We start from the raw sequence: 26,429 nt of genomic DNA on the forward strand, positions 1-26,429 counted from the left end.
ACAAATCAGCACAAGGTACATGTATTTTTTGTAAATAGTTTAATATTAAATAAAAAACGACTCCCATATAAAAAAAGAAAGCTACAGTCCACAATTTAATCGTCTTTTTTTTAACATAAGTATTGAAAGCAAGGGGTAGAATGAGAAAAATACTTAATTACAATTCCCAGAAAAAATTCACAATTCATTGTTTTCTCTCATCTTTCTCTAACAATATAAAATCAAAATAAAACACATTAACTGTACATATGTACAAATCTCCAAGTGTAGAAATTGCATAATCTGCTTTCTTTTTCACTTTTCTTTATTCTTTTTTTGTTATTTTATTTTAAATACAGCTAGAGATGCCAGTACTCTCAGGGGCAGGGCAGTGTGTGGAGGAGAGTTCAAACAGTGACGGGGGAGACAGAGCAAGGATATCACTCCAAATCCACAGTAACACAGGGACTCAACAGATCCACATAAGACATTATCGCTCTCTGTGTTGTAAGTATTCCAGCCATCCATTCATCCAATCAAAAGGACATACAGTACTTTCTGTAAACACCTGGTTCCTGTTTAACTTCAAAATTAAGCCTCTTTATTTTATTTTATTTTTTAAATAGACTTATCTCTTGGCTGGGTCTCATCCCATGTAAGTCACCAGAGCTACATGTAATTCTTCACAGAGTCAAGTAACACAGCATCTGAAATGTAAATGGGTTGCCAAATTATGACAAACGGCACTCGTGAGTTTCATGAGTTGCACTAGATTTGTTGCCGGTTTTGCAATTTTTACAAACATCAGTATGGTTAGAGTCACTGGGAACCCTGGAGCATTGCAAAATGATTCAAGGTTGTACTAAACAACTTCAAATAATGTTTTCCGTTGGTTTAACATGGAAACCAATACATCTCACATGATATGTGAAATTATATTCAATGAAAAACTTTCCTGTTTGTAATCAGCCACTGATATAAACTACCTAAGAAACCTGATTGAGTAAACCACACTAGTTCCTTGGTTTATCCCACATAAAGGTTATATCATACTTTGAAAGTCAAGTTTTTTTCCTTCTTGTAGTCTCTTTCAGCACCGTCTGAAAACCTGGAACATTTCTCTAAAATACAAGCACAAGGAGACGTTCATCTTACTAAAAAGAAAGTCTCACTGAAATGAAAAACGTCCTGACAGTGGGGGGCTCAGCAACAGCACTGTTGTCCAACACACACACACACACACACACACACACAGACACACACAAGGACACACTCATCCACACGTGTACAGACACACTTTCAACAGAGAGCATAGTTCAAGTAGATGGGCTTCGTCCTGACTCACAGTAACACACTGATGAGAAGAAAACATTACTCGTTTGTTATTTTCATGTTTTCTCATTAATATAATTCTAACACCAACCTAATTGACAGATCATTGTTCACAATGTAACGCAACCATTATTTTGTGACCTAAGAGAAAACACAAGTGAAAAAAGTATCCACAAAATCTCTCTTCATGTTTTTCACCTTTTGAAATAAACTCAGACTAGATCTTTCTCCTATCTGTTCATAGTGGTTGCCATAACAATGGTTGACATGACAGCATCATATTAGTGCAGTTGATTTTTTTTTAAGGTCTAAAACAGTAGTGATGAGGTTGGAGAGATGGAGGGGTATACAGAGGCATCTGGTTGCCTTTCATTGGTGAACAGCTCTGAATGATGGCACCCTCCACCAATCACTGCCTTTGAGACCTGGCGCCTCGTCGCCGCCTGCCGCGCACTGACCTCTCAGGCTTCAGCAGTGCTGTCTGGAACGAGAGAGAGTGTGAGAGAAGAGTCACATCAGGCTCATATCTTTGCAGCTGCCAGTGGTGGAATGACTTTGCACTGCAGTCAGAACTGCACAATCATTGAGAAGACTCACAGCACCAAACAGAAACTGCTCCCTTCAGCAAATCCTTTACACTGATCCTGCACATCAAGCTTGCACAACCCAAGCCCCCTTCATGTCTTGTTGGAAAATCCCAACTTTAAGAGCTCTCTTTTTACAAATATTCAGAAAAAAAAAATCAAAGTTTCAGTTTCTACAGTTATCAACAACTCAGTCAGTTAATGAAGAACATGACATTATATTATCTGATATTATATGACATAATGTGATATCATTGAAAGGCCCTAGCACCCAAGAGTGTTGAATATTTTTCTTAAATGCTGGTTGTTAGTGGCATTTCTTGTGCCGCATTGTCATTAATGTGGTATTTCTACACTTCAAGGATGAAAAAATTAAAATACTTGGATTCACTGCACACCACCTATCTGATGCTATGAAGACGTCAAATAGCATTATATTAGCTTCATTGTTCTTTACACCCATGCTAGCAGCTTTGAGAGGAGTCAAAGGATTTTAACGGTACCATTAGGTCTGTGTGATATGACCAAAATCTCATATCCCGATTTAACACATCTATCGTTCCGACAACGATATAAGTCACAAAAATGTAAAATTTTCTGTAAAGTCTGTGAATCTTGGGCAGCTCGACTTTCGTAATGTGTTTTTAGCTGGGCGTCATGTACCTGGAGTCGAATGTTTTAACCGATGCATGAAACTATACATTTTTAGACATAAGTTGTAACGGCCACCATTTTCTTTGTGAGTATTTATTACACGGCGTGCTGCTGGGAAAAGCCTGTTCTAACATTTGAGTCTAAGGTTTATTTTTTAGCACCTGACGGCTCTTTGTTGCTTCTCATCCGTAAACACTTTGCATACTGTTTCACGTATAATTCAGTTTATATTGAAAAATCTCAACAGGATCTTGAGCTTTATTGTGAAAGGGTTATGTGGAAAATAAACAAGAGGACGGCGGAGCTACGCGATGGTTTTACTGTTGTTGTTGCTAACGACAACGCATAAAAACAGTTGCCTGTCTGTCTGTAGTGTGGTTATATTAAATATAAGAGAAAGAGAGAACTTGACGAAATTAATATAGCCACTACAGTGACCATCAAAACGATGAAAAAATATTGCCGTAAACAGTTTATTTTGCAACACCACGAAACAAACGATAGCGTAATATGAAAGATTTTTATATCGTCATCCGATATATCATTATATCGAACAGCCCTGGGTACCATGACTCTGTGATGAATGCTTATCGATCAATGGTTCTTTACTCATTATATAGTTTTACTTTATTACATTTTGTATTCACTCATATTATTGTGCCTCTCTTCCATTCTTCACCTAACAAAACAAAACTGAATACATGATTTACTTTTATACCATTTCTTCTGTGTGGTTTTGAGTGTACTATTCCACAGTATACAGACGTTAGGCAAGGAAAGATATAGTGTATGATTAAGTTTTATTCGAGGTGTCGAAAGATTGTTTGTGTTTCCAGCCTTGCACACAAATGATGTGTGTAAGGCTGGAAACGAACACTGTCACCATCAACTCTATTGAAGTTAAATCTCACTTCAAAGTAAAGGATTTAATCTTCGTGGAGATCAGTTTGTGAGATCAAATGTCTAAGATAGGATCAGTAAACAGGAAATCTATTACTTTTTTTCTGCAGTACTCAGAGAAGAAATAAAAATATAAGAGCTTGTTTATACTTGGGTCTGATTAGGCCTCTGGACCCACTTGTTACCTGGTTTCAGGTTTCCCTACAGACTGTTTTAACAAGTACATGTCTCAGTGCTGCCAACTCAACAGCTGTTGATGGATTTTCACCAGAAGCCATGCATGTTAACCTCAAAGTGTGTTAACATGCAAGTCGCATATAGTCATAATATAGTCATCAAACTGTGGAAAGGTAACAACAGCAAATACCAACAGCTGGGGGAAAACAAGGCCCTTCTTTAAGACTGCAAAGAGTCTGACTAAGAACATTTGAATAGAACTGGTGAGAGGTAAACAACAACCAGCCCTCCTGCTAAAGAACAATAAATCCATAAGTCATCAAGAGGGAGACAAATCTTACTGTAGCCTTGGTTTCCTCTAGTGCTGTAGCATCCACGTCTCTGAAGTCTTCTAACACATTCTGAAGCCTGATAAAGTAAGAAACGCATTAGTATGCACTGCAGTATGCCAAATACACCTGACAGGACAGTTATTATAGAACTGCATGTGGGAGACACTCAGATTTTTACTGGAAATTGAATTATCCAGGCAACTTTCTGTATCGAGTACAACTGAGAAATGAACCATCTTAAAAGGAGTCTTACGTTTGTTTCCTTTTCCTTCCTCTTCTGGCTCCAGCCGCTGCTCCTGCTTGGTCCTTTGTGTAACCAGAAATCATGTTACAAGGTTATTAAATCATGCATCATTGTTTTAAATTTCAGCTACTTAAATTAATCAAAAGTCTATAACCAACCATTGTTAAAGTCCACATTCTGGTGTCTAAAAGAAGCAAAAACATTTTTGCCTTTGAGTATAAAGGAAACAGAAGACTCGGGCACTCACCATTCCCTGTTCAGAGTGCAGCAATGTCCCAGTTGTCTCCTCAGTGGGCCTACTATTGCATCCATCCCCAGGACTGAGATACCCTACTTGGGGAAGATGCCCCTGCCTATCCACACCTGGATCTACATAAGGGCACATAGATGCAGCAGGCCCAGCACAGTCTGTCTTGGCCTCCTCCAAGTATATAGGTGGAAGAGGAGGTTCTGGGTGAGTATGTCCCTCTACCATAACTGGTTTCCTTTGTAAGGGGGACACAGACCCATCTTCAGTGGGTTTGGGTGTCCCTTGGGCTGGAGAATGGGCTGCTGCTTCCAGACTAAGTCGGGATAAGTCTGGGTTGCGTAGGGAACAAGCCCTCCGTGGGCTAAGGGAAACTGGGGCACTTGCCTGTGGCAGAGTTGGGACAGTTGTGGACGGTGTATGGTGCTCCACAGGAAAAGAAACTGGAGGTAAGGCACAGAAGGGTGAAGTGGGGTCAGATGGCCCCAAATGGGCCCCATCTTCCTGCTCTTTAGCACTGACTTGAAGAAAAGAGGTATAAATCGTGTCCATGAAAGAAGTATAAGGATCAATGACAGATCTGCCCTCAGATCCTCGCTGAGAGGCTGGAGTGGATTCTTGGGCAGGAGCTGGAGCTAGAGCTGGAACAGGACTTGGGATCACTTCAGGAGTGATTTGATTAGCTGGTATGTCTTCCTGTGGGGCAGGGCTTTGCGCTTCCTGCAAGGATACTGGCTTCTCTCCCTCTGAGGCTGGAGCAAGGTTCAGCTGGCGGAGCAAAAAGAAAAAGATATGTTAAGTAACTTTCAAAGATCCAGAAAGTATTAGAGAATTAAAAATGTGTTTTCTCTTTGTTGCAAAATTGCCTAAAATTATATAATCCTCCATTTATATATGAACATTCAACTTTAAATTGTCTTTAGATTTTCTTAAAGCATTCAGGAGGAAAAACAAATCTAAATCTTTCAACATCTGATGATACTGAATTCAGTCAGTATAATGTAACACTTGTCTGAACATGGATTTAATTTTTCACTTACAAACCCTCCCCCCCAAAAAACTATTTTTACACGCTTCCAGATCAAAACACAACAGGGCTTTTTTAAAATAAATGATAACATCTGTAAAGTACTGATGCAATATGAGAAGAACTCAAATTTTATAGAAAACAACACAATCCTCAAAAGTGAAGCTTTATGACACAGATGTTGCAGCAGATATAATCTGCAGCTGCTGTAACTGAAACATTACAGTCATTCCCAGAGAAAAGTTAGTGTCTTAACTTTTTGGACACCATAGTTCACTGAAGAAAAGAAAAAAAAAAACAACATTTTTTAGTGAATCTAGTACACACCATTTCTCAAATTGTGGCACATTATTTTGTGTAGCACATATGCATTCACATTCACCCACTTAGGATTTTCTTAACAAATGCAACATGGTGTTTGCAGCTAGAGAAAGGTTATTATGGAAAACAGCAAATCCTTAACACTAGTATGTACAGTAAAGAAAGGATAAAAATGCTGTGTTCTCCAGACTTCATGCTAGGTATGTACCTGTATGTTGTTGAGTAAGTTGATTGCTCCATCATGGCCCTGTAGCAGTGGCATCCCCAAAGCAGAGGCCTGGACTGGTGGTAGAAGAATGGAACCTGCTCCAATCCCCACAATGTTATGGAGGCCTGTGAGGCCAGGAAGATCTCCTATAAAGCAAAAAATACACTAATACACAGTGTATAAAAAAAATACTGCAACAGAGTCCCTGCAGAGTTTAAAGTTTAACACTGAAAGGCAAATAATATTTATTCCTAAAACAATGAGAAAGACGTATAATACAGTGTGTGTGCGAACTCACCTAATATAGCAGGGTTCAGCAAAGTGGGGAGTAACTGTTGGAGGATGGGGTTGTCCTTGCTTTGAAGAGATACGGGTATGAGCGTGTCAACACCAGCATCTGTGGGTACCTGAAGTGAATATAAAGGTTTGGAGTTTCAGACAATGAATTATAAAATAAATAAGGTATGGCTGAAAAAACCAGGAGACATAAATAAATTATTCACATATATTAACTTAGTATTTCAGTATAAAAAAAAAAAAACTAAACAAAAAAAGTTTTGGAGAATGCAGACATTGCATTTTTGCAAAGGCTGAAAGGAACACCTCCCACTCTTTCTCACACATTATCATCATCATCATTATCATCATTATTGCGTTTCTTCTTTTAGTTACTGTTGAGTGTTTTTTCTATGTTCATATATTTGAACTATAAACAGGATGAAAAACTATCCTTTCATGCCACATGCCAATGGGTACATTAAAACAGAAAGACTGTAACCAAACCAATTGTAAAGTGTGAGGGTTTAATTATAAAGCAGGGTAGCAAAAAAGGAAAGAAATTTGGGAAACTAATGCAGTAAAAAACAATGGAGGAGTTAAGGAAATGAGTTTAGTTTTTCCAAGGGAAACTAGGATGACCTCAGAGGAAAGAGCTATAGGAAATCGGGAGCGTACCTGAGGTTGGCTATGTTGGGTTTGCTGTGCAGGAGCTAATTGGGTATTGGGAGGCGGGTGGAGCTCAGCAGAGCTCAGGGCAGCAGTGAGCAAGGCAGGGCTGAGGGGCAGGAAGGCTGCAGAGGGAGGAGGAAGAGTGGCGGGAATGAGTAGAGACTGAAGGGCTTGGATAGAGCCTTCAGCTCCTGCAGGAATAGGAAGGAGGCCCTGAGTGACCTCCAAGAGCCCTGGCCCAGTTAGGGTTGATGGGTCCAGCAGGCCAGAGGTCTTATCCAGACTGAGGCCCTCTAATGTAGTAGAGATCTGCTGTGACTGCTGGATAGGAACTTCCAAGCTGACCTGGCTCAACTGACCCAGCGCAGATAGAGGTAACAAGGAAGCCTGCTGTTGCAACAAGGAGGCCATTAGCAGAGCGTGAAGGTTGGGTTTTTCTGTCAAATCAGCCTCCTGCACTGCAGAAGGGGCTGACGCTGGGGCTGGAAGTGGATTCAGCAGCCCTAAAAGGTTCAGAGGGAACTCCCCTTGGGCACCACTCAACAGGGGCAACAAGGGAAACAGATGATTGTTGTTAATCTGCAGTTGCTTTTGTTGTTGGTCTTGGTGTTGCTGCTGTGCATCTTCTTGCTGTGTTATCAGTAACTGCTGCTGTTGCTGCTCTGACTGCTGGTCTGACAGATTATGTGGTGGCTGCGGTGCAACACTGGCAGGAGGTACTTGTGCATGTTGTCCTCCCAACCAAAGGCCCCCTAGGGGCAATGAAGCCAGGACTGTGGGGTCCAGGACAGATGGTACTCCTCCTGTAGACGACAGCAGCTGGAGCAGCTGCTCTTGGTTCATGAATGGAAAGGCCTCTGCCAGACTTAAAGGAGTGGCTGAGTCACCTACAGCTGAAGGGTTAGGAGGACTGTGATTCTCTCCTTGACGGGAGGAGCTAGTGAGCCCGGGACTGGTGGCTGGAGGTTTGGTCAATGTGGAGATCTTTGGGTCCCCAAATTCAGACTCCTCCGTTCCTGTGGTAAAAACAGCAATTATTTAAATCTGTTTAAAGTGACTAATCATTCAACACATTTTTATATGGATCTCGTGCTGGATGGTATGCATCAGTTATATCAGTTATCACTCTGATTCAGAGCAACAAGAAAAAAAATAATGCACCCCTTGTTCTTGACATATATTGCTCAAAAAAAATAAAGAACCATTTGTTTATCACAGTATAACCAAGCAGTTAAAATTTAGGGATATCAATCTCTCCAGTTAGACAGCATAAACCGAGGGAGGAACAAAAGGACCAAGTCCAGTGCCCCACAGACTATCAGGAAGAGACTCTAGAAGCATGAGGTTCCTACCATCCTTTAGCAGGACCACCAGAGAACACTACAACTGGCAGACCTGCCACTGGTGCCATTTTCTTTTCACAATGGTTGCCACTTCTTAACTGGACAGATTGATATCCCTGAAGTTTAACCGGCATGTTTTACTGTGATGCTCCCTTATTTGTGTATTTATTATCTTGTGTAGAATAATCTGTAAAGCCCATTTAAAGGGGGAATTCAGCTACAAATACAACTCACATTAAAAATAAGAATGACAAAAACAAATCTGATGTCTATATGTGTAGACAACCAAATTAATTCAATAAAAATTACAAGTTTAGGCTGTACTTGTAAAACTAAAACCATGAATAACATCCTCACCTGCAGTTTGATTTCCTGGGGAAGACGTCTCAACATCAGAGGTATGGCTGGAAGAGTTGCCCTCCCCTTGGGGAACATTAGAAGATGCTGCGAGAATGGCCAGGACGTGGTTGCTAAGATCTAGAGGCTTTGGGGAAGTGGATACCCCTACAGGAACACTGCCTTGAGAATGACTAAGGTCCACTGACGTAGGTTCATTCTTACTAATAATCTCTCTTGTGACAGTGCCCTGAGGTGAGGCAACCTGTAAAGATGACTGGGAAGCAGGATCTACTGAAGGAATGTGATTATCGGTTCGTTGATGCTTGCCAAAGGGAGATGGGGGTGTCTGCTGAGATGGGCTGCTGCTGTTGTGGAAATCTGAGTTTGGTAACACTGTGCACGAAGAATCTTTTTGAAGAGGAGTTGACTTAGTGGACTGACGATGAAGATGAGACTGCGCTGATGTGAACTGAGAGGAGGGGGGAGGAGGAGAAAGTGGCTGTGGACTCAATGGGGGAGAATTAGTGTTATCTGTTCGGCAAGGTGACCGAGTCGGCAAGTCCCTGACATTAGACTGATGGGTTGGAGATGAAGGTGACTGCTTGGGGCTCTGTTTATTAGTGTGTCCACCTCCTTCAACAGACACAGATCCAGACTGAGCTAAGGCAGAGCTGGATGCTGAGACTGTGGCCTGCGCATTCTGCAAACTGAGCAGGTGTAACAGGGCAGACAAAGGCTGGGTTGGAGGATCCAAGCCAAGAGGGGTGGCTGTGGGTGTCGGTCCTGTAGTGAAGTCCAGGGCCTCATTTGGGCGCAGAGGCCTGGAAAGCTGTGCCGTCTGTCGAGGAGCAGGGAACCTGGGCATCTGCCCAGAGAGGAGTTGATGATGGTTATCCAACATGATGGCATTCTGATTCTGCACAGCTGAGGTAGAGGAAGAATGCGAGGAGGAGGAGGGGAATGAAGTGGACGAGGAGGAAAGATTGATAACTGTAGCAGAAACAGCATCTTCTGGTGGGGTCTTCCGCAGCCCATTACAGAGCTGCTTGGTGTCTGTTAGCATGCTGAGGACTGTGGGAGATCGACGCTGCCGCTTCCTATACGATGTGTTACGCTCTGCTGATTGTGGCAGATGGGACGAGGAGGAAGCCAGGGACTGGACCAGAGAGTGGGATGGAGGAAAGAAAACAGTGGAGGCTGCTGCAAGGGAGGGATGGGGAAGCCTAGAAGAAGCAATGGAGGAGGGAGAGTGGCTGTTATGTAAAGTGCTGTTTGTTACCTTTGATGCCTGTTGCTGCTGTGCCTCTTTCAGGACCTCCAGAGAAGAGGCCAAGCTCACTGCATTGCTGGCCACATTTGACCTCTGGCCCTGGGTTATCTGGTTAGCCAGCTGAGCCTTGGCAGCTGCAGAGAGGAGGCTACTTGCAGGGAAAGAAGCTGGATGTGGCAGCTTGCCCTGATGGCTATGGTGGTGGTTCAGATATGGCCCCAGAGGTAAACTAGAGGGCCCTGCAGAGTTCAACCCAAACACTTGTGATCCTGCAGTGGAGGTTGGAGTCTTTGAGGACTTTGAGGAAAGACCATGAGGGTTACTACTGCTTTGGTTGGTCAGTAAGGAGGGATTATTAGGGTTTAGGAGGTGGTGATTATTAGTGCTGCTATTGCCTGAGTTCTTGAACTGCTCCAAGATGTCTTCCAGCTTGTATTTGGGAAGCTGGGGGCTGGGGTTTGGGGAGCCACTGGAAAGTGGGGAGTGTGGAGAGGAAGAGGTGGATTTCCTCCTCTGAGGCAAGTTATTTCCCATCAGCGTTCCTCCTGCTGCTGGTAAGCCTCCTCCCTGCTCAGACAGAGAGGATGGAGAAGCTGATGGGTGGCAGGAGCGCTGGTGTGGAGACATAGACAAGTTATGGACAGAGGGAGAGAGGGAGGGTGGGGTAGAACCTCCCACAATTACAACATGAGGATGATGAGGGTGAGTCTGTGTTCCTCTTCCTCCTCCACCAAGGGTAACAGGGGACGAGGGGGGAGGTGAAGAGAGGGGTCCTAGCCGAGGAGAAACAGGAGTCTCTGGGGTTTTAGGTGTTCTTTGACTTTGACTGTTGCTTTGAGGAGTGGGAGTACGGGGTGACCTCTGGGGGGTGCTGTATGCTGGAAATGAGCTGGAGGAAGAACTGGAAGATGCTGAGAAAGCAGGATGGTGAAGTCTTCTCAAAGCATCTAGTGGATAGTGAGAGTTTGTGGCTGGGTGAAGGACAGAGGAGGAGCCATTGTAAGGATAAATAAAATGGTGAGAGGATTTAGGACTGGTGCAGGGGTTTGGGTGAAGGTTGTTCTGGGGTCGAGCTGGGACTGGATGGAGTTTGGGACAGAAAATGCCACGGTCCTCTTCTTCACGCTCTGTGGATTCGCTCTTTGTATCACGACCGTCCACCCGATTGCTCATCTCTGGAAGTGGGAACAAAAAATACAGCTTGTTACTCAATTTTCCCGAGACTGCTAAATGGTTTACAGAGCAATTATTGTGAAAGACAAGTCTGCCATAATTTCTTGTCCCTTTAATGTCTGAACTGTGATATAATTGCCAGAAAATTCATTTTTAAGGAATGTTTATTGAACAGTCTGACAAAAAAATATATAAATTTGCATGACTTTTAATTCGTAAATTTTTTACATCTGTCAATTTTGTGCAATTTAATTGCTTAAAAAAGTATTGTGAAGTTTATTTAGGTTTTTCGATACATTTGTTGTTAAAGGCTGTAAGAAGCATTTAAACAACCAATTTTTAGTAATTGAGGTAAATGGTGTGAAATTTTTTTTTGTTTTTTTCTAAAAATCAAACGTTGAAATTATAACTAATATGTGCAGAAGAACCTTTTACTTTTGTTATCTAATGGTTGCTGAATAATCCGAATGGAGGCCAAGCTCTGCAATACAAGAATATCCCAAAACCAATTAAAATTAATAATAATCTAGAGAAAAGCGAGCAGTTATCTAACCAACCAAAATGAGAGAACTATGCACAGATGTGCATTAACGAAGGAATATAACTGCACAGAGTGCATAGGAAAAGCCTGGTTCAACAGTTGCTCCTCATCACCCCATGTGGCTCTCTGACTTGTCGTGTATACAAGGAATGTTAACGCTAATAACACCATACTAAAATATCCAGTTCACATGACTTGAGTCAGAGCAGCTCTGCCCATTGAAATAATTCATATTTTACCCAAATTTTTAACAGAATTGAAGAGAGCTGTGTCTCAACACTGATTTTTACCAAAATACAAACAGTTTTTGGGTGGAAATAAGATACAATAAAGTGGAGGAAACAAAGCACGCCAGAACTGGAAATCATCGTTTTCCTGAATCTCTTCTGTTCTTAGGATGAAAGGACATCAATACTACAGCAGTTCGAATTCTGTGTGGCTGACAGCTGCTGCATTCAACAACACAAATGCAGATCTACAAGAAACAAATTTCCTTTCAAACCACACCCACCGGCTCCCACAGGATTTCCGGCAGTCACTGGCTACTCATGCAGATGGCCAAACCCACTCCCACAGTCAAACACATGTGATCCAAAATATGGATGCAAAATTAAGTGTGTAAGGCTGTGGCTTAAAGTGTAATAAATTGCATTGAAACATTGTGGATTCTGTTAGAGTTTCTCTGATATTCTACTAATCGAAACAGAGTGCAAGAGAGTAGAATGGTGAGCTAGAAGGAACTGGATTTGAAGGCTGACTTGAAGACACTTTATTAATAACAGCCTCTTAATTTCATAAATGAAATTTCATTTTTAATTGGTTCTACGATCATGGTAATACTGATCGTGTATTCTCACGTAGAAATGTGTGCAAAGTCCTTTACCTGATGTTACTGCTGTGCACACAACACTGTCAACATTAAAGGCTGTGAGGGGAACCTGTCAACATCGTCCATAGAGACTTTATTCAAAGAAAAATTAAAACCCAGCATTTTCTGATTTTCAGCTTTTCTTTTTAAGGAAATATGTAGAAATTAAGAAAAAAAGTATCACTCAAATGTTTCTTTTTTTTTTTTTTTTTTATTAGATATTATCTAAGAGCAAACTGATAAATGAGTACCATGTCTCAAAACTACTGCATGTCATTGCTCACCTTGGTTACCTGGATGATGAAAGCTGGCAAAGGGCAGCTGTGAAGCCTGCATACTCCGACACAGGGCAGCCATTGCCACCACTTTCCTGCGATGATTACAGAGTTTGGTCATGTCCTGCTCTGCTTTGCCCAGTGGCTGGCTGTGCTGTTCCACCTTCACACCCACTGTGAAGTTGAAAACCTGCACAACAGCAAAAAGGAGGATTAGAACGAATTCAGACAAAACTTTATGGAGAATATGTAAATAGATTTTCTCTGTACTTTTATGCAACTGTTACACAGACGTTTTTGCTTCCCTTAAGTATGTGAGGTTCAGTTTTCGTCAGGATGACGTAAATTTTGTTATCAGAGGGTGAAAGCGAGGCCCTGTGCAGACATCTGTGTCCCAATCAATTTGTTGTGACTACTTGAACAGACAAATCTAACTAGACATGCTTCCTATAAGTATTCTCCATGCCGACTAGGAAAAATGTACAACAGCTGCTTAGCTGTGGTCCACAAGTATATTTGTGACACAAGAATGAGAGTGAGATTAACACCACAGAGCTTACTGAATCTAAAACTCTGTTGTGTATTGCCAAACCTTACTAAAAACACACAAATCAACAGCACAAACAAACTGACAGACTGACAACACCTTGTTGATGATGAGAGGACACTCGAGGCCACATTTGCAGGTGCCATCAGTCATCAGATAGGTCTTGACCTCTTCCAGATTGGACAGGGTTGTGCCACTGGGACTACAGGAAGAAGGCAGAGAGAAACCGTAACAAATGAGACACAGTTAAAGCACAAACTCTGCCCTGGCTCTGAACCTAACACCAGCCAGTGCAAATTGTCAGAAAAATGCAACTATGCGTAGGGTGTAAAGGGGTGGACAATGATGTATGACAGGAGTTGTTCAAGGCCAGAAGAAAATTGAGCGTGACACATAATCGCAAGGCACAGCAGCCACAGAAGGAACTTTTCCTTTCAAGAATCATTTGTAGGCAGCATTATGGAGCAACTGAGCCAAATCAATTTGAGCTCAAGCTAAAGCTGCAGCTCTCAGAGCAGAGACATGTATACTGTTCATTCTAGGAAAGCCTTTGCCAACCTTTAATATCAACAAAGTCATTCATGAACAACTTATGGGAGACCAGCCATTTATGGGTCTACATCCATACTAGCCACTGGTAGTGAGGTTCAGCAAAACTAGGAGTAACGTGTCAGCTGATAAACATAAACTACTTGTGCATTTTTCAATTCCATCATAATATTCATGCAGTTTGTGTTTTTTTTCCTGGTTAGAGCCATGGAGAGCTAATGGAGAAGGGCAGGAGAGCTACATGCTTGAGACTCCCCCAGTCAAGGAGTAAAAGTTTCCCTGCTGACTGTACAAATGTGCAGAAGATAATTATAATAAAAGGTTTGATTCAATCCAGTTCAATGAGAGAAACCACTAGTGTCATTTGCAAGCACTGCTGACCCATACGAGAGTCTGAAGGACACAAATCCACTCCTGTGGTGCTTCTACACCTGTAAAATGCACAAACTGGCCCAATAATTAAAAAATATTCCATGGAGAATTGGCAACATATAGCACAATCTCCTGTGAAGCATTAAGTCTCAATCAGGGTATATTTAACAAAAAGCAAAGTTTCAGAGTCTTGCTCCAGGGCTGGGGTGTCTGGCATTAGATAGGTTACTAGTTAGTAATGCAGGTTATGGCTAACATTAAAATGAACAGTTAATTTCAGCCAAGTTTCTTTCCAACTCAGTGGCTAAAAATGAGTAATACAAAATTTCATATTTACAATGTCACATTTTATGTCTAAATTCAAGCATGATCCAAACCGCTGCTCAACAAAAATATTGTTATCCAAATGGAAATACTTTTTTCTCTGCCTCAGCTGCCCAGTATTTTAAGGCAAAGGGAATCCTTTCACAGCAAAAGAAGAGGGCAAGTGTGGAGTGGAGCACACCTGCAGTAAATCTAAGAAGTCTTTAGGTGATCTTCAGGATAAACGACTGATAACAAAGAAAAAAATGTGTTTCTCTTTGGTAGAAACAACATAATATATATAAAAAGCCTAAATCTGTCAGTTGCTTTTGAGCCCCCACTAAGACCTAGTATGTTTGAAAAGATGAGTATTTAAAACCACCAGAATAAGAATAAATAGAACCAGAATAAGTGCTCACCAGAATAAACAGAACATTATAATTAACACATTTAATTTTACTCACTTTGCACTGCCTAAAAGTGCATAAAACATTTTCTTGTCTTCATTGTTGTCTATAGCTAGAAACAAACTTGAAAAAACTAATCCAAAACCGCAGTCATCCTGCCAGGTAACATCCCCCAAAATATGTTTACAAAACCAGTACTGTCATTTTTCAAGAATACATTGTGTAACAATTATTCAGTGGTGTGCTTTCAAAACCTGTTTCCCAACTATTAAAAATCCGCAAGTTCATGTGTGTGGAACCAACGTACCTGACATAGAGTACCTGCCCTCCTTCCACTCTCCTCTGCCAGCCGATGGGGACGTGTATTGCAGTGGTGTGGACCCCATCCTTGTCCCCACTGACAGTATCACTGCCTCCCATCATTTTGTAGCCTGCCAGCACCTTGAAAAGCAGGAAGTGTTAACACATCTTGTCTTTTAACATAAGGAGGGGGGTAACATGAAGGCATCATGTAGTAACAGTTCAGCCTGTCGAGAGTGGACCCAGGGACTGTGCTGCTAAGGAAATTTTAACCGTTGTGGTATCCCCTACTGCACAACTTTACTTAAGCACAAAGAAAAATCCAATGCTAAATACTCTTATAGTGGGGAAACAGTTATTTAGTCTCAGCATCTACATTAGGTTTCAAGCCATCTATCCTCCCCCCTCATCCTGCTATCTCTACATTATACGGGTTGTCAAGGGTGTCTATACTAAAGCCTCCATGAACCAGATGCTTACTCATCCCCATCCCTTTCATCTGGGACTTGTTGGAGTCCAACCAGAAAAATAGTTGAATTTTTCATGCTTATGCTACAATAAATTTTGCTCTTCTCTTCTGAAAGAGCTTTCCTCATTTAACTGTATATTGTGCACGTATCAGGGAAGTTCACTAAGCCTGAGTGAGTCACTGAAAAAAGTAAACACACAAAAGATGAGTGAATCTTTCTGCAGTAAAGATTTTGCAATCATTAATGTTTTATTTCAAGCAACCTGCATACTTAATGTTAAGGTCACATTCAGCTTATTACACAACATCAAATATCAATGTCGGATATCAAACATTACAAAATGTACCCTATGCGTGGTGATGAAATCAGCCAAGATCTGAACTAAAGTAAGCAGCATGAACATGGGAAGCACTGCAAATTAATTCCACTCTACTAATTCAGCATCATTTCCTTTACTTTTTAGCTGTCATCTGTGTGTCGAAAAGTTCTGAGAAAGTACCCAGCAGTTTCTTTTCTTATGTCTGTGATGAAGATAATACAAGCCCCTAGAGAATGAATGTGATGTAAACATGTTGAAAAGGGGGAGTGACCACAGCAAAAGAACAGTTTTTGGTTTATTATCAATGTAAAAGTAATACCAAGACAAACAAAAAGAAAGTTGCATACCTTGTCATCTTTGGGAAGCCAGGATCTGTTTTGGCTAGAGTATCCACTGTCCAGTGTACATGCTGGTGGGTTAGAAGCACACTGCCAGTAAAACCTGACTTGCCCAAACACCTCGACTTTCTTCAGCTATGAGGCAGATCCCTCTCTTGAAGGATGACTTCTGCAGATTTATTAGTTCAGTTCACATCAGAGTAGGGATGTGGGTGAAGGTGGAGAGCCTGCAAAGAAAGGTGGAGGTGGATTATGTAATCTGGCAGCGACCCCCGCGGTAAAGACATCGTGCAACAAACCTATTCTGTAACTGATATGATCTAAGCGTGTTTGAAAAACGACGACATCAGATGTATTAGTCTTCCCCAGAAGAACTTCGGAGTAAGCTCTGGCTGCTTTGAAGTAGAAGGGTGTGTTTGCCTAGGCCCGTAGTTTACTCAGTGTTTAGCGACAGTATAAGCAGCTGCAACAACCAACTCCGAAGCGAACACGCTGGCACATGAAAGAGAATTAATATAGCTCTGAACTGAAGTATCCTTTATTTTCTTAATTTTGTATCATAAATAGCGTAAAGTATGAAAAAAAAACATCCCACAAAGTACACGGCTCATACACGGCAGCTAGCGTCCAGGCTAACAGCTAAGCTAGCAAGCTACCCTACTTTGTACTGTGTTGTCGTGACAGCTGTCAGGCGCACAAAACACTCCAATACAAAACTCTTGCCCGTTAGCTGCAGTACCAACACACGACCCATGCACAATACCGCGTTGTGAAAAAAACTCTTATAAATCGGATACCTACATCACACTTTACTTATTGATATCCGTTAGCTAACGTCAATATTAGCAGGTCCTACCAACCTTTTCTCTGCGTCAGGCTCTGTGTTGGCGAAGTTTTGGAGTCTTGGCTTTTCTGGCTCGCGGGAGAATCAAGAGTTAGCTGGCTAGCAAACGGGCTAGCCAGATAATGTTTTGAAAACGGCTGATACTTTAATAAATGAGCGCAAAATAAGTCACTGTGTAATCCAATTCCCGTAGCGGTGTGCGCATTCAGCTCTCAGCATTCATACAACGTCTGCCAGTCCGACTTAAAAACAAAGGGCAATAACGCTTCATTTTACTGCGCCTGGGATCTCGGAGCTAACGCTGCAACCAGCTAGGCTAGCTAGCCAGTCAGCTAACTGACTGAAATTTACTTGATTGTGGAGTGTCCCGACAAGACTGAAGGCTGTCCCGCTCCCGGTCTGCAGCTATCCGGCCGTTGCTTTGCTTTCTCTTTTGCTAAACCGTGGAGCCTTCAGGTATATTCCCACAACCATAACGGCCCATGTAATCCCCAGTTCACAGTTGCCCACTGTTTTTTTTTTCTCACAAATTCCGAGCAAAAAATAATGGAGTTTTTACTGTTGAGCATGCGCATTAGACGCTTAAGGAATATTGTACCCGACATGCAACGGGACCTTTGTAGTGTTCCAGACAGACCTGAATGAAGCTGTGTTCAGCTCCTTGACAGAGGACATGATAATGACAGAATAATAACATGTGTTCACTTGACAATAGTGCATTCACTTCCGCCTGTCTACACTGCATTTGTGGCCCACATCACGAATTTTAAATGAAAAGTTAAACATACTCTAGGCATATATATATATATATATATATATATATATATACACACATATATATATATAGTAAAATATAGTAAGGGGCATATCATAACTGTATAGCACAACAATAATAATTCATATGCACACAGATACAGCATGATATGGAAAAAAATATGTTTATTATAAAGGCCACCGGCATTGTTAATTTGAACAAGTGGGACAAGGGGAAAGAGATGTATTGAAGACAGAAGGAGAAATTGTATCTGATTTCCCCCCGTCATCGGTGCTCAGTCCAAGGTCCTCAGCTGTTGCAAAGTGTCAGCTTGACATAGGACCGCTAAGCCTGGCATGCACACAAGCACACACCCAAAATCATAGATGCACAACTCCAGATATACACTCAAACTACAACCTAAAGTCACTTTGGAAAATATCTAAAGAACACAGAGGGACCAGACTTTGTGACAGCCCAGCATCCCGAGGGCCTGAAGTGAAGCTGCTTTGTAACATACTGACCATACAGGACTCTGATCATTGCCAGCAGGTGAAAACCCATTCACTGAGATTTTGCCAGCACAACGGATTTATGATTTCTTCAGTGCGATCTGTACAAATTTAGACAAAAGGTAGGCCATTGCTGTAGTTTAAAGAATGTTTTTAATGAAAAAATGTTTGTGCATGACCTGTGTTATAATCACTCAGTTTATTTGAATTAATTTGAGTGAAGTTCCATTAGTTTTAAAACTCGAGCTAAACAACCCCAACTCTGAGATTATCTCTGTCACTTTACAAACTCAGATTTTTTTTTATTTCCATAACATTTTTTAATTTTGTGTTGCTTTTTTCCAGGCTGACAGAGGCAGCCAAATTTAGCTGTGATGAGATTAAATTTCACAACCCTAGAATAGTATAGAAGACGAGCACATTCTAACACTGCATGGATATGCAAGTGCATGTAGCGTTCACACAGACTCAGGAATATATTTTCTATTGTATTACCATATTTGATACTTTTTAAATACATTTTTAATCAAAACCAAATACAGGCTTATTTTCTGATATTTCTTTCAACTTCCCTCTAAGAAGTTCAGAAATATGTGTTTGACTTTTCAGTAGCACTTCCTTTGAAAACAATTTGACATAATAGTAAGTGGATATGGGCTAAGTATTTCAAAGTTTTGAGTAAACAAATAATTAGGAATACATTCTCTCATGATATAACTTTTATTAAATTGTCTCATAATCTTTTGGGAGAAAAAAAACAACACCTAACTCATTACTTTCTAGGTGGAGGTGAACTAACGCTGTCTACATCAAACCATGGAGCCGTAAGTATAATTCTTAAAATCAATATACTCGCCTCTTGATACTCATTTTATTGGCTTAGTTGTAGCACTTGTTTACCATTTAAGTCTTAATTCCATTTCCTGTTTACTAAATACTGCAGTAGCCCATGCCGTAAAAATATTCTAGAGCATTATGTCTAAAACAGCTCTATGTCCACTTGAAAGAATGTGCGTCAAGGATATCCTTAAACAAATTGAGTCTTATATTAAATTGCCATGATTCTACTATTTTAAGGTGGAATGGTAGTTTCACTTTAAATTGTGTGTCCTTTTTTTTTTAAAGATTGTTTATAGGCAAAACCTTGTTCCTCACTTTATATGCTTACATGTTCCTTTAGAATTAAAAGTGATCATAATGTTGAGAATAAACAAAATAACTATCTATAGCCGCACCAGTTAACCTCACTTATGGCTGAGTGTGTTTTTTCTTTGTGTGCGTGTGTGTGTGTGTGTGTTAGGGACGATGACAAAAACTCTGTGGATATCCATGACAACCCCCCAGCTCCTGACAATGTAGTGAGGGAGGACGGAGACACTGTGAGTGACAGCACCATGTCAACCCCCCGCCATTAGCAGTGCAATTCTTGGGCTGTTTAAAATAGCCACCAACTGGGACATGGTTGCAGTGCAGCATCAGCTGGAAACAATATGAGCTTAAGTGTCCCTGTCTTATACAACCTTATGGGAAAAAAAATGAGCACTGCTGGCTGATCTGGATTAGTCACTGAAATGTTATTCACTAGGTCCTGAAAAGCTAAATGTAAGACAGAGATCAGGTACCAGCTGATAAACCAACAAGGCAAGACACTAATGTAATACTTCATAATACTGTGTGACATTGACACTGGCAGCTCAGTATGTTTAACATTTAAAAACTTTAATAACAACGTATATAACAACTCTATCACATGTTTGTTGTTGGGTTTTTTTTGTCTGAGATATGTCCCTTGGGTCTGCAGGTCTATTTTATATATGAGGAGGAAGTGGAGGTGGAGGAGAAGGAACCAGAACCTCCTTCAGAGCCTGTCGTCCGGGTCAATGACAAACCCCACAAATTCAAGGACCACTACTGCAAGAAGCCCAAGTTTTGTGACGTCTGCGCTCGCATGATAGTCTGTAAGTGCTGTTTTTTATATTAATGATATAAATAATCAATCATCATATAATCCCATAGGTGTTTGTTCTAAAGATTGAGACTGTTAATTTTGGTTCCTCATCTTTCAGTGAACAACAAATTTTGCCTGAGATGCAAAAACTGTAAGACCAACATCCACCACTCATGTCAGTCGTATGTTGAGTTTCAGAGGTGTTTTGGCAAAATTGTGAGTTTGCTGATGTGCACTGAATATGAAACTATATTTGTAACATCTGCAGTTTCCTTTTACTGCCCTTGAGAGTGAGAGAAATATATTTTTTAAAACATTTTTAAAAAACTTTTTTTCTTCTTTCCTGTAGCCGCCTGGATTCAGAAGGGCCTACAGCTCCCCCCTTTACAGCAGTGACCAACCAGACCCAAGTGAGTCCACTGAATCTGGAATGGCAATATATCTCTTGTGTATATAAATTTCTTAACCTTAAATTCAAGGCTGCTATCACAAAGGAAACTAAGGACAGTGTCTGCATTTTCTCTTTAGCTCTTTATTTAACAAGCTGCATTTAAAGATTTTTAAACTTAAATATGCTCGAAATGATTAATTTAATGACAGCAAAATTTAAAAAGAAAAACATTTTTAAAGGACAGTGTAAAGCAGACGTTCAAGCAACATTCTGACCTTTGTGTTGGGAAATAATATTTCTTAGAAAAACAGCAGAATGTGTTGTGTCACCATAACACTGATCCTTTTATTCCAGTGTGTCATACAGTTAGTTAACACTAAAATAAAATAAAAAAAAAACAAGTAAAGTGAAACAGCAAACACTTGTTTGGTTATTTTCCTTCCATAATTCACATTCAGTTACGTTCACTTTGTTATTTCCCCTGGTCTTCTGTGAAGTGGCTCCAAATGCTAAATATCAGTGATTTAATAAGAAATGGTAAATGGCCTACATTTGTATAGCGCTTTACTAGTCCCTAAGGACCCTAAAGCACTTTTACACAACCAGTCATCCACCCATTCACACACACATTCACACACTGGTGATGGCAAGCTACATTGTAGCCACAGCCACCCTGGGGCGCACTGACAGAGGAAAAATTTATCATGAAGGTCACGGTAATTTTAGCATTTTAATTCTTTGATTTGTTCTTGTTCCAGGGAGAAATCATTGTACAGTATACACCCTTAGTGACTTGAAAAAAAAAAAACAATAATTGGGTGCACAAGTTTATAATCTATAATCTATACAGGGGTCAAAAGTATATATGTGGTCTCAAATATATACATACAACCCCACTAAAAATTGGTTCAGTGTCTCTCAGCAAGGTATACCCCGACAAGAAAAAATGGTAGCCATCAACGAGTTTCTGACATAATGATATACTTGACCATTCATCTTGGCAGAATTAGTATAAATTTGTTGGCTTCCTGCTATCCAACCAGCATAGTCCACAAATTTTTAGGTTTGAAGTTAAAGACCATTGCAGAAACTCAATGTTAGCCAGCTTTATCCATTCCAAAACCAGCTTTGATGCATGTTTGGGGTCATTGTTCTGTTGGAATACACAGCTGTGCCCAGGTTTCAACCAGCTGTTGATTTGAGGTGAATTTGAAGAATTTGTAGGTAGTCCTCCTTGTTCATTATTCCGTCCGCTTTATACACTATAACAGTACCACGGGCAGCAAAACAGCCCCAAAGCATGATGCTACTACCACCATGCTTAACAGTTGGTACAGTGTCCTTAGGTCTGAAAGCTTCACCTTTACTCCTCCAAAAATATCTTGACCAAGCTTGAAAGTGCTGTTTTTGGAGCAGAGGTTTCTTTCTTGGTTAACACCCACTCCGTCCAGAGTGATGTAAAAGTTACTACACTGTGGACAGTGACACTGGTATTTCAACAGTTTCAAGTTCATGGCAGGCTTGAATCTTAGTGGTTCCTGGGTTCCTTCACTCTTCTGCAGGTGACATTCGAGTCTTCTTCCAGATCTCGGCAATCTGGTGACACATTTGAATAACTTATGTACAATTGTTTGAACTGATGATCTTGGAATCTGCAGATGTTTAGAAATATCTGAATGAGTAAATGTAGTTTTCCTTTTTAGATTAACTCTTTGGGATCTTGAGAACATAGACTAGTCAATCTAGTGTAGTGTAGTGTAGCAATTCTTATACTCCATGTTGATTTTGTGTTTATTCCTGTCCTTAACCAGACAACCCAAACCGGAACGACCCAGTTTTTGACACCCTGCGGGTTGGCGTCATCATGGCAAATAAGGAGCGTAAGAAGAATGAAAATGATAAGAAAAATGTAAGCGTTTATAATAATCTTAATCAAAACATAAAATCTATGAATTTCAACAGTTTGCAGGGATTGACTCACTGCAAACAAAATAAATACAATTTATGTAATCAAGAAAATGCAGTGTTTGAAATCATTTTAAGAACAGATTTCATGTTTTATATATAAAATATGAGATCAGTGCTGTTTTAACACTGCTGTGTCCTCTAGATGATGATGATGATGGAAGAGGAGGAAGAGGAAAACCAACAGCCCAAAGAGAATGAGGAGGGAGGAGAAGGTAGAGTTAAAGCAAGAGCTTATGTCTGTGGTGTAAAATATGCAAGTTAGCCATAAAAGATATGATTGTGTGATGTCTGATACTCAAACAGGGAAGCCTGATGATAAAAAAGAGAAAGGAGGAGACAAAGCAGACGACAAGGTAAGAAGTCGATTATTGCATACATGTAACGCTTTGTTGCTAAGTAGCACCATACGTGCATGTTTTTTTTAATTTAAACTTAATAACATTTGTCATATAAACTAGCATCCATGCTTTTTTTGTCCCTAGACTAAAGGCACTTTCTCCCAGTCCCACTATTACCTGGCTCTCTACCGCTTCAAGGCCATTGAGAAAGATGACCTTGACTTTCAGTAAGAAAATCACAATCAAATCTGAACACTAATGAATAATTATTTCTATTTTGCTAAATTTAATCAACTTTCAGTTAATATAAAGCCAGTGACAAAAGCACTTACTGAGAATGTGTTTACTAGCCCTGGTGATCGGATCACAGTGTTGGATGACTCCAATGAAGAGTGGTGGAGAGTGAGTTAAAGTTCTTAGAGGTTTACAAATGCTGTTTCAGTTTGTGCTATTGATGATGAGTACACAAATTCTGCTCTGTGTTGTCAGGGAAAGATGGGAGAGAAGTCCGGCTACTTCCCCGCCAACTACCTCATAAAAGTCCGAGCATCAGAAAGAGTTTACAAGGTGACGCGCTCCTTTGTGGGGAACAGAGAGATGGGACAAATTACACTCAAGAAAGACCAGGTAACTCCAGTGTGTGTGTGTGTGTGTGTGTGGTTTAAGGAGCTTGGAAAGAAAAGCATCTGGGATCTTTAAGTTTCCTTGAAGATGTTTCACCTCTCATCTGAGAAGCTTCTTCAGTTCTAAGAGCAATTGGTATGGAGTCCCAGATTTTAGGATCAATGGGGGTCTGTGACCCTCTTGGGGACACTCCCATAGGGCTTAAAATCTGGAACGCTTTCCTTTCGAAGCTCCTTAGACTACGATGACCTAGATGACTGAGAACCTTCACAGACAGGTATGTGTGTGTGTGTGTGTGTGTGTGTGTGTGTGTTTGTGTGTGCGCGCGCACATAAGATAGTGCATTTTCTTTTCTGCAAAAAAGTGTGTAAAACCACTTGAATTAAAGTCAAAAGTCTGCACTTCATTACATTTCTATTCTTTGATTTGAAATCCACTGTGTTTTTGTACAAAGATGTGTCTTTTATAAATTATGACCCAAATTGTAAATCAAAGTTCTTTGTCTTTATAATAAAAAGGTTGCTTAACCTGTTGTCACTCTGTGTTTCAGATTGTGGTGAAGAAAGGAGATGAGAAAGGCGGCTACTTGAAGGTCAGCACTGGACGCAAGCTGGGCTACTTCCCTGCCGATCTGCTGCAGGAGATCACTGTGACTTAATCAACCTGATATGCAATGGAAAATCCATTGCATCATAACGAAAAGTATTAGCGAGAACTGGAGGTCCTGATTTTCTACATTTGCTACTAATAGAAAAGTTAAATATAGCTGTGCCTTTGACATAATGGTTTAAAAGTCATTTTCACTAATGCCTGCAATGAAGAGACATTTAGCTGATTTATTGGCTTTGCTGTGAACGGCATAGTTACGCAAGCGTTTGATTTAATTTAAAGTTTGATTTAAAGTTTGAAAGGAGCAAAGTTTTCTTTGATTGGATTTGTAAATAATTTCACATGTATGACTCTGAAAACCTTAACCAAGGTAAGAAAAAATCTGTGTAAGAAAACATCAGTGCTATACATTAAATTGTTTAGTGTGTTTGCACCATTTAATACAATTAAGTGGGCGTAATGCTTGTAGTGCCTAAAGAATTAAACCAAAAATGCTCTTAAAAACTGTCTGTGATGCTTTCTTGTAGAAAATAAAACCTCATCTGAGAATAAATGGTATATTTATTTTTTCTATGGCTTGTATTCTGTATTAGTTTGCCGTGAAGTGACCATTTCTGAAAACAAGGGGTAGTCGGCAGCAATGACTCTTCCCTGAAGTCATGCGCCATTAAAAATCCATCAATCAAACTTTTTTATAAGAAACTTTTTTCCTGAGTGAAAATATTATTATTTTTATTTATATTTACTGCATCATATCATTTAATCACAATTACTAAAAGGAAGCTTTTTGGTGGCACATAGGTTAAAGAGAGCGTTACACTTCAAGACAGAAAGCCTAACTTTTACATATAAAAATAAATATTTTTACAGATAAAGACTTTTATGGGATTACCAAATCCAGATAAAGAAGTGCTCTTAATATGACCTAACATTACAGTTTAAGCTATATGAAGAAGCAGGTGGATCTGAAGCAGATCTATTAACTTCTAAGTCTCCTACAGACCTCTCACACCCTTGTTTACTGTAAGTTTGGTCAGTGCAGCGCTGAGGGCCATGGTGCACATAATCACAGACGAAAGAGATGGGTCATCTTGGCATCCTGAATGTGTTACTTCCTCAGTTTGCTCCATGATTTTTACTATAGCCTCTGTTAAATCAGCTGATGCTAAGACACACCCACAAAGATCCATCTGTGCACACTCTGCTCCTGTATCTCTGAGTTTAGCTTGTCAGTTTGTCAGTATTGGTAATTTGCCTCGCAGCACTGTCTACACTAACCACAACATGACACCCTTCAGTAGCACCTGTCACTATTCTGATGCATCCATTATTAGGGATGAAGAGCTCAACAGTAAATCTGCGTGGAGCCATGCTCTGCCACTATTCAACAAATGTCCTGCAGCTGTTGCAAGACTTCTATAGGAGTGTGAACTCTTTGAGGAACCTTCATACTGAGCAATGCACTGATAAGCTTGTGTATACCATATCCACCCCCTGACAATCCAAGACAGGTAGGAGTCAGCTGAGAATTTTCTCTTCCAATTATTAGTGTGCAACTCACAAAACTGCCTTCGGTGCTCCCAGGGTCCGCTTTCCTTTTCGTTTACACTCTGGTGTAGTTCTCTTGAGACTTTGTTCCTGAAGTGAATGCATGTGTGGAGCATGTAGTGAGGTGTGAGTTTGCATAATCATTTGTTCTCAACAAATGGATATGGAAAAGGTCTATGCAAAGCATCATCAGAAAAGTGATTTCTGTAATTGGCAAAAAGACTGACTGTATTTAAACTGTTGTGACTTGTTGGTGTATAATTTCTCAAACATATGGCTCATGAATTATATCATGTGATATATGATATAGCAAACAACACTATTGTCACAAGGTAGAAACTGCAAGTTTGTGGCAACGTGACTTTTACATATCCTTTATTTACCCAGCTAAAAAGTCTCTTTGACATTAAACATGTCTGTTTTTAGGAGAGATACAGCCAATACGGCAGCAGAAATCGCAAATATAACATACTAGGTCTATAAAGATATTTTATAATCTAGATACAATAATGATATTTGCGCAACA

At 40.4% G+C, this 26,429-nt stretch overlaps 2 protein-coding genes across 6 annotated transcripts; one reads left to right on the forward strand and one right to left on the reverse strand.

The window, feature by feature from the left end:
- Positions 1 to 22: 22 nt before the first annotated feature.
- Positions 23 to 17,765, reverse strand: mbd6 (methyl-CpG binding domain protein 6). Of its 3 annotated transcripts, none has more exons than XM_006785437.3 (13): positions 17,563 to 17,765; positions 16,377 to 16,594; positions 15,248 to 15,381; positions 13,409 to 13,511; positions 12,772 to 12,952; positions 8,654 to 11,080; positions 6,960 to 7,969; positions 6,304 to 6,412; positions 6,006 to 6,151; positions 4,450 to 5,217; positions 4,212 to 4,264; positions 3,968 to 4,034; positions 23 to 1,792 (listed from the first exon to the last, which is right to left on the reverse strand). In XM_006785437.3, exons 3-13 carry the CDS (start codon positions 15,361 to 15,363, stop codon positions 1,721 to 1,723), a joined length of 5,052 nt encoding a protein of 1,683 aa, XP_006785500.1. In that variant the 5' UTR covers positions 15,364 to 15,381; positions 16,377 to 16,594; positions 17,563 to 17,765; the 3' UTR covers positions 23 to 1,720. The 3 variants fall into 3 exon arrangements, with proteins under 3 accessions (XP_006785500.1, XP_087690359.1, XP_006785499.1); XM_087834233.1 differs by having other exon boundaries at positions 12,781 to 12,952; positions 17,228 to 17,765; XM_006785436.3 differs by having other exon boundaries at positions 17,228 to 17,765.
- A 552-nt stretch (positions 17,766 to 18,317) lies between these two features.
- Positions 18,318 to 24,908, forward strand: stac3 (SH3 and cysteine rich domain 3). 3 transcript variants are annotated; one of them, XM_006785434.3, is made up of 13 exons: positions 18,318 to 18,599; positions 19,261 to 19,301; positions 19,778 to 19,856; positions 20,279 to 20,435; positions 20,544 to 20,641; positions 20,775 to 20,835; positions 22,628 to 22,725; positions 22,927 to 22,996; positions 23,088 to 23,137; positions 23,267 to 23,349; positions 23,473 to 23,524; positions 23,612 to 23,749; positions 24,297 to 24,908. In XM_006785434.3, exons 2-13 carry the CDS (start codon positions 19,294 to 19,296, stop codon positions 24,402 to 24,404), a joined length of 1,002 nt encoding a protein of 333 aa, XP_006785497.1. In that variant the 5' UTR covers positions 18,318 to 18,599; positions 19,261 to 19,293; the 3' UTR covers positions 24,405 to 24,908. The 3 variants fall into 3 exon arrangements, with proteins under 3 accessions (XP_006785497.1, XP_087690175.1, XP_087690174.1); XM_087834049.1 differs by having other exon boundaries at positions 18,318 to 18,517; XM_087834048.1 differs by lacking the exon at positions 18,318 to 18,599 and adding an exon at positions 18,893 to 19,119.
- The last annotated feature ends 1,521 nt before the right edge of the window (positions 24,909 to 26,429 follow it).

Source organism: Neolamprologus brichardi, chromosome 20 (genome assembly GCF_056152115.1).
Source record: "Neolamprologus brichardi isolate AB-2024 chromosome 20, ASM5615211v1, whole genome shotgun sequence".
In the NCBI taxonomy this organism is placed as follows: Eukaryota; Metazoa; Chordata; class Actinopteri; order Cichliformes; family Cichlidae; genus Neolamprologus; species Neolamprologus brichardi.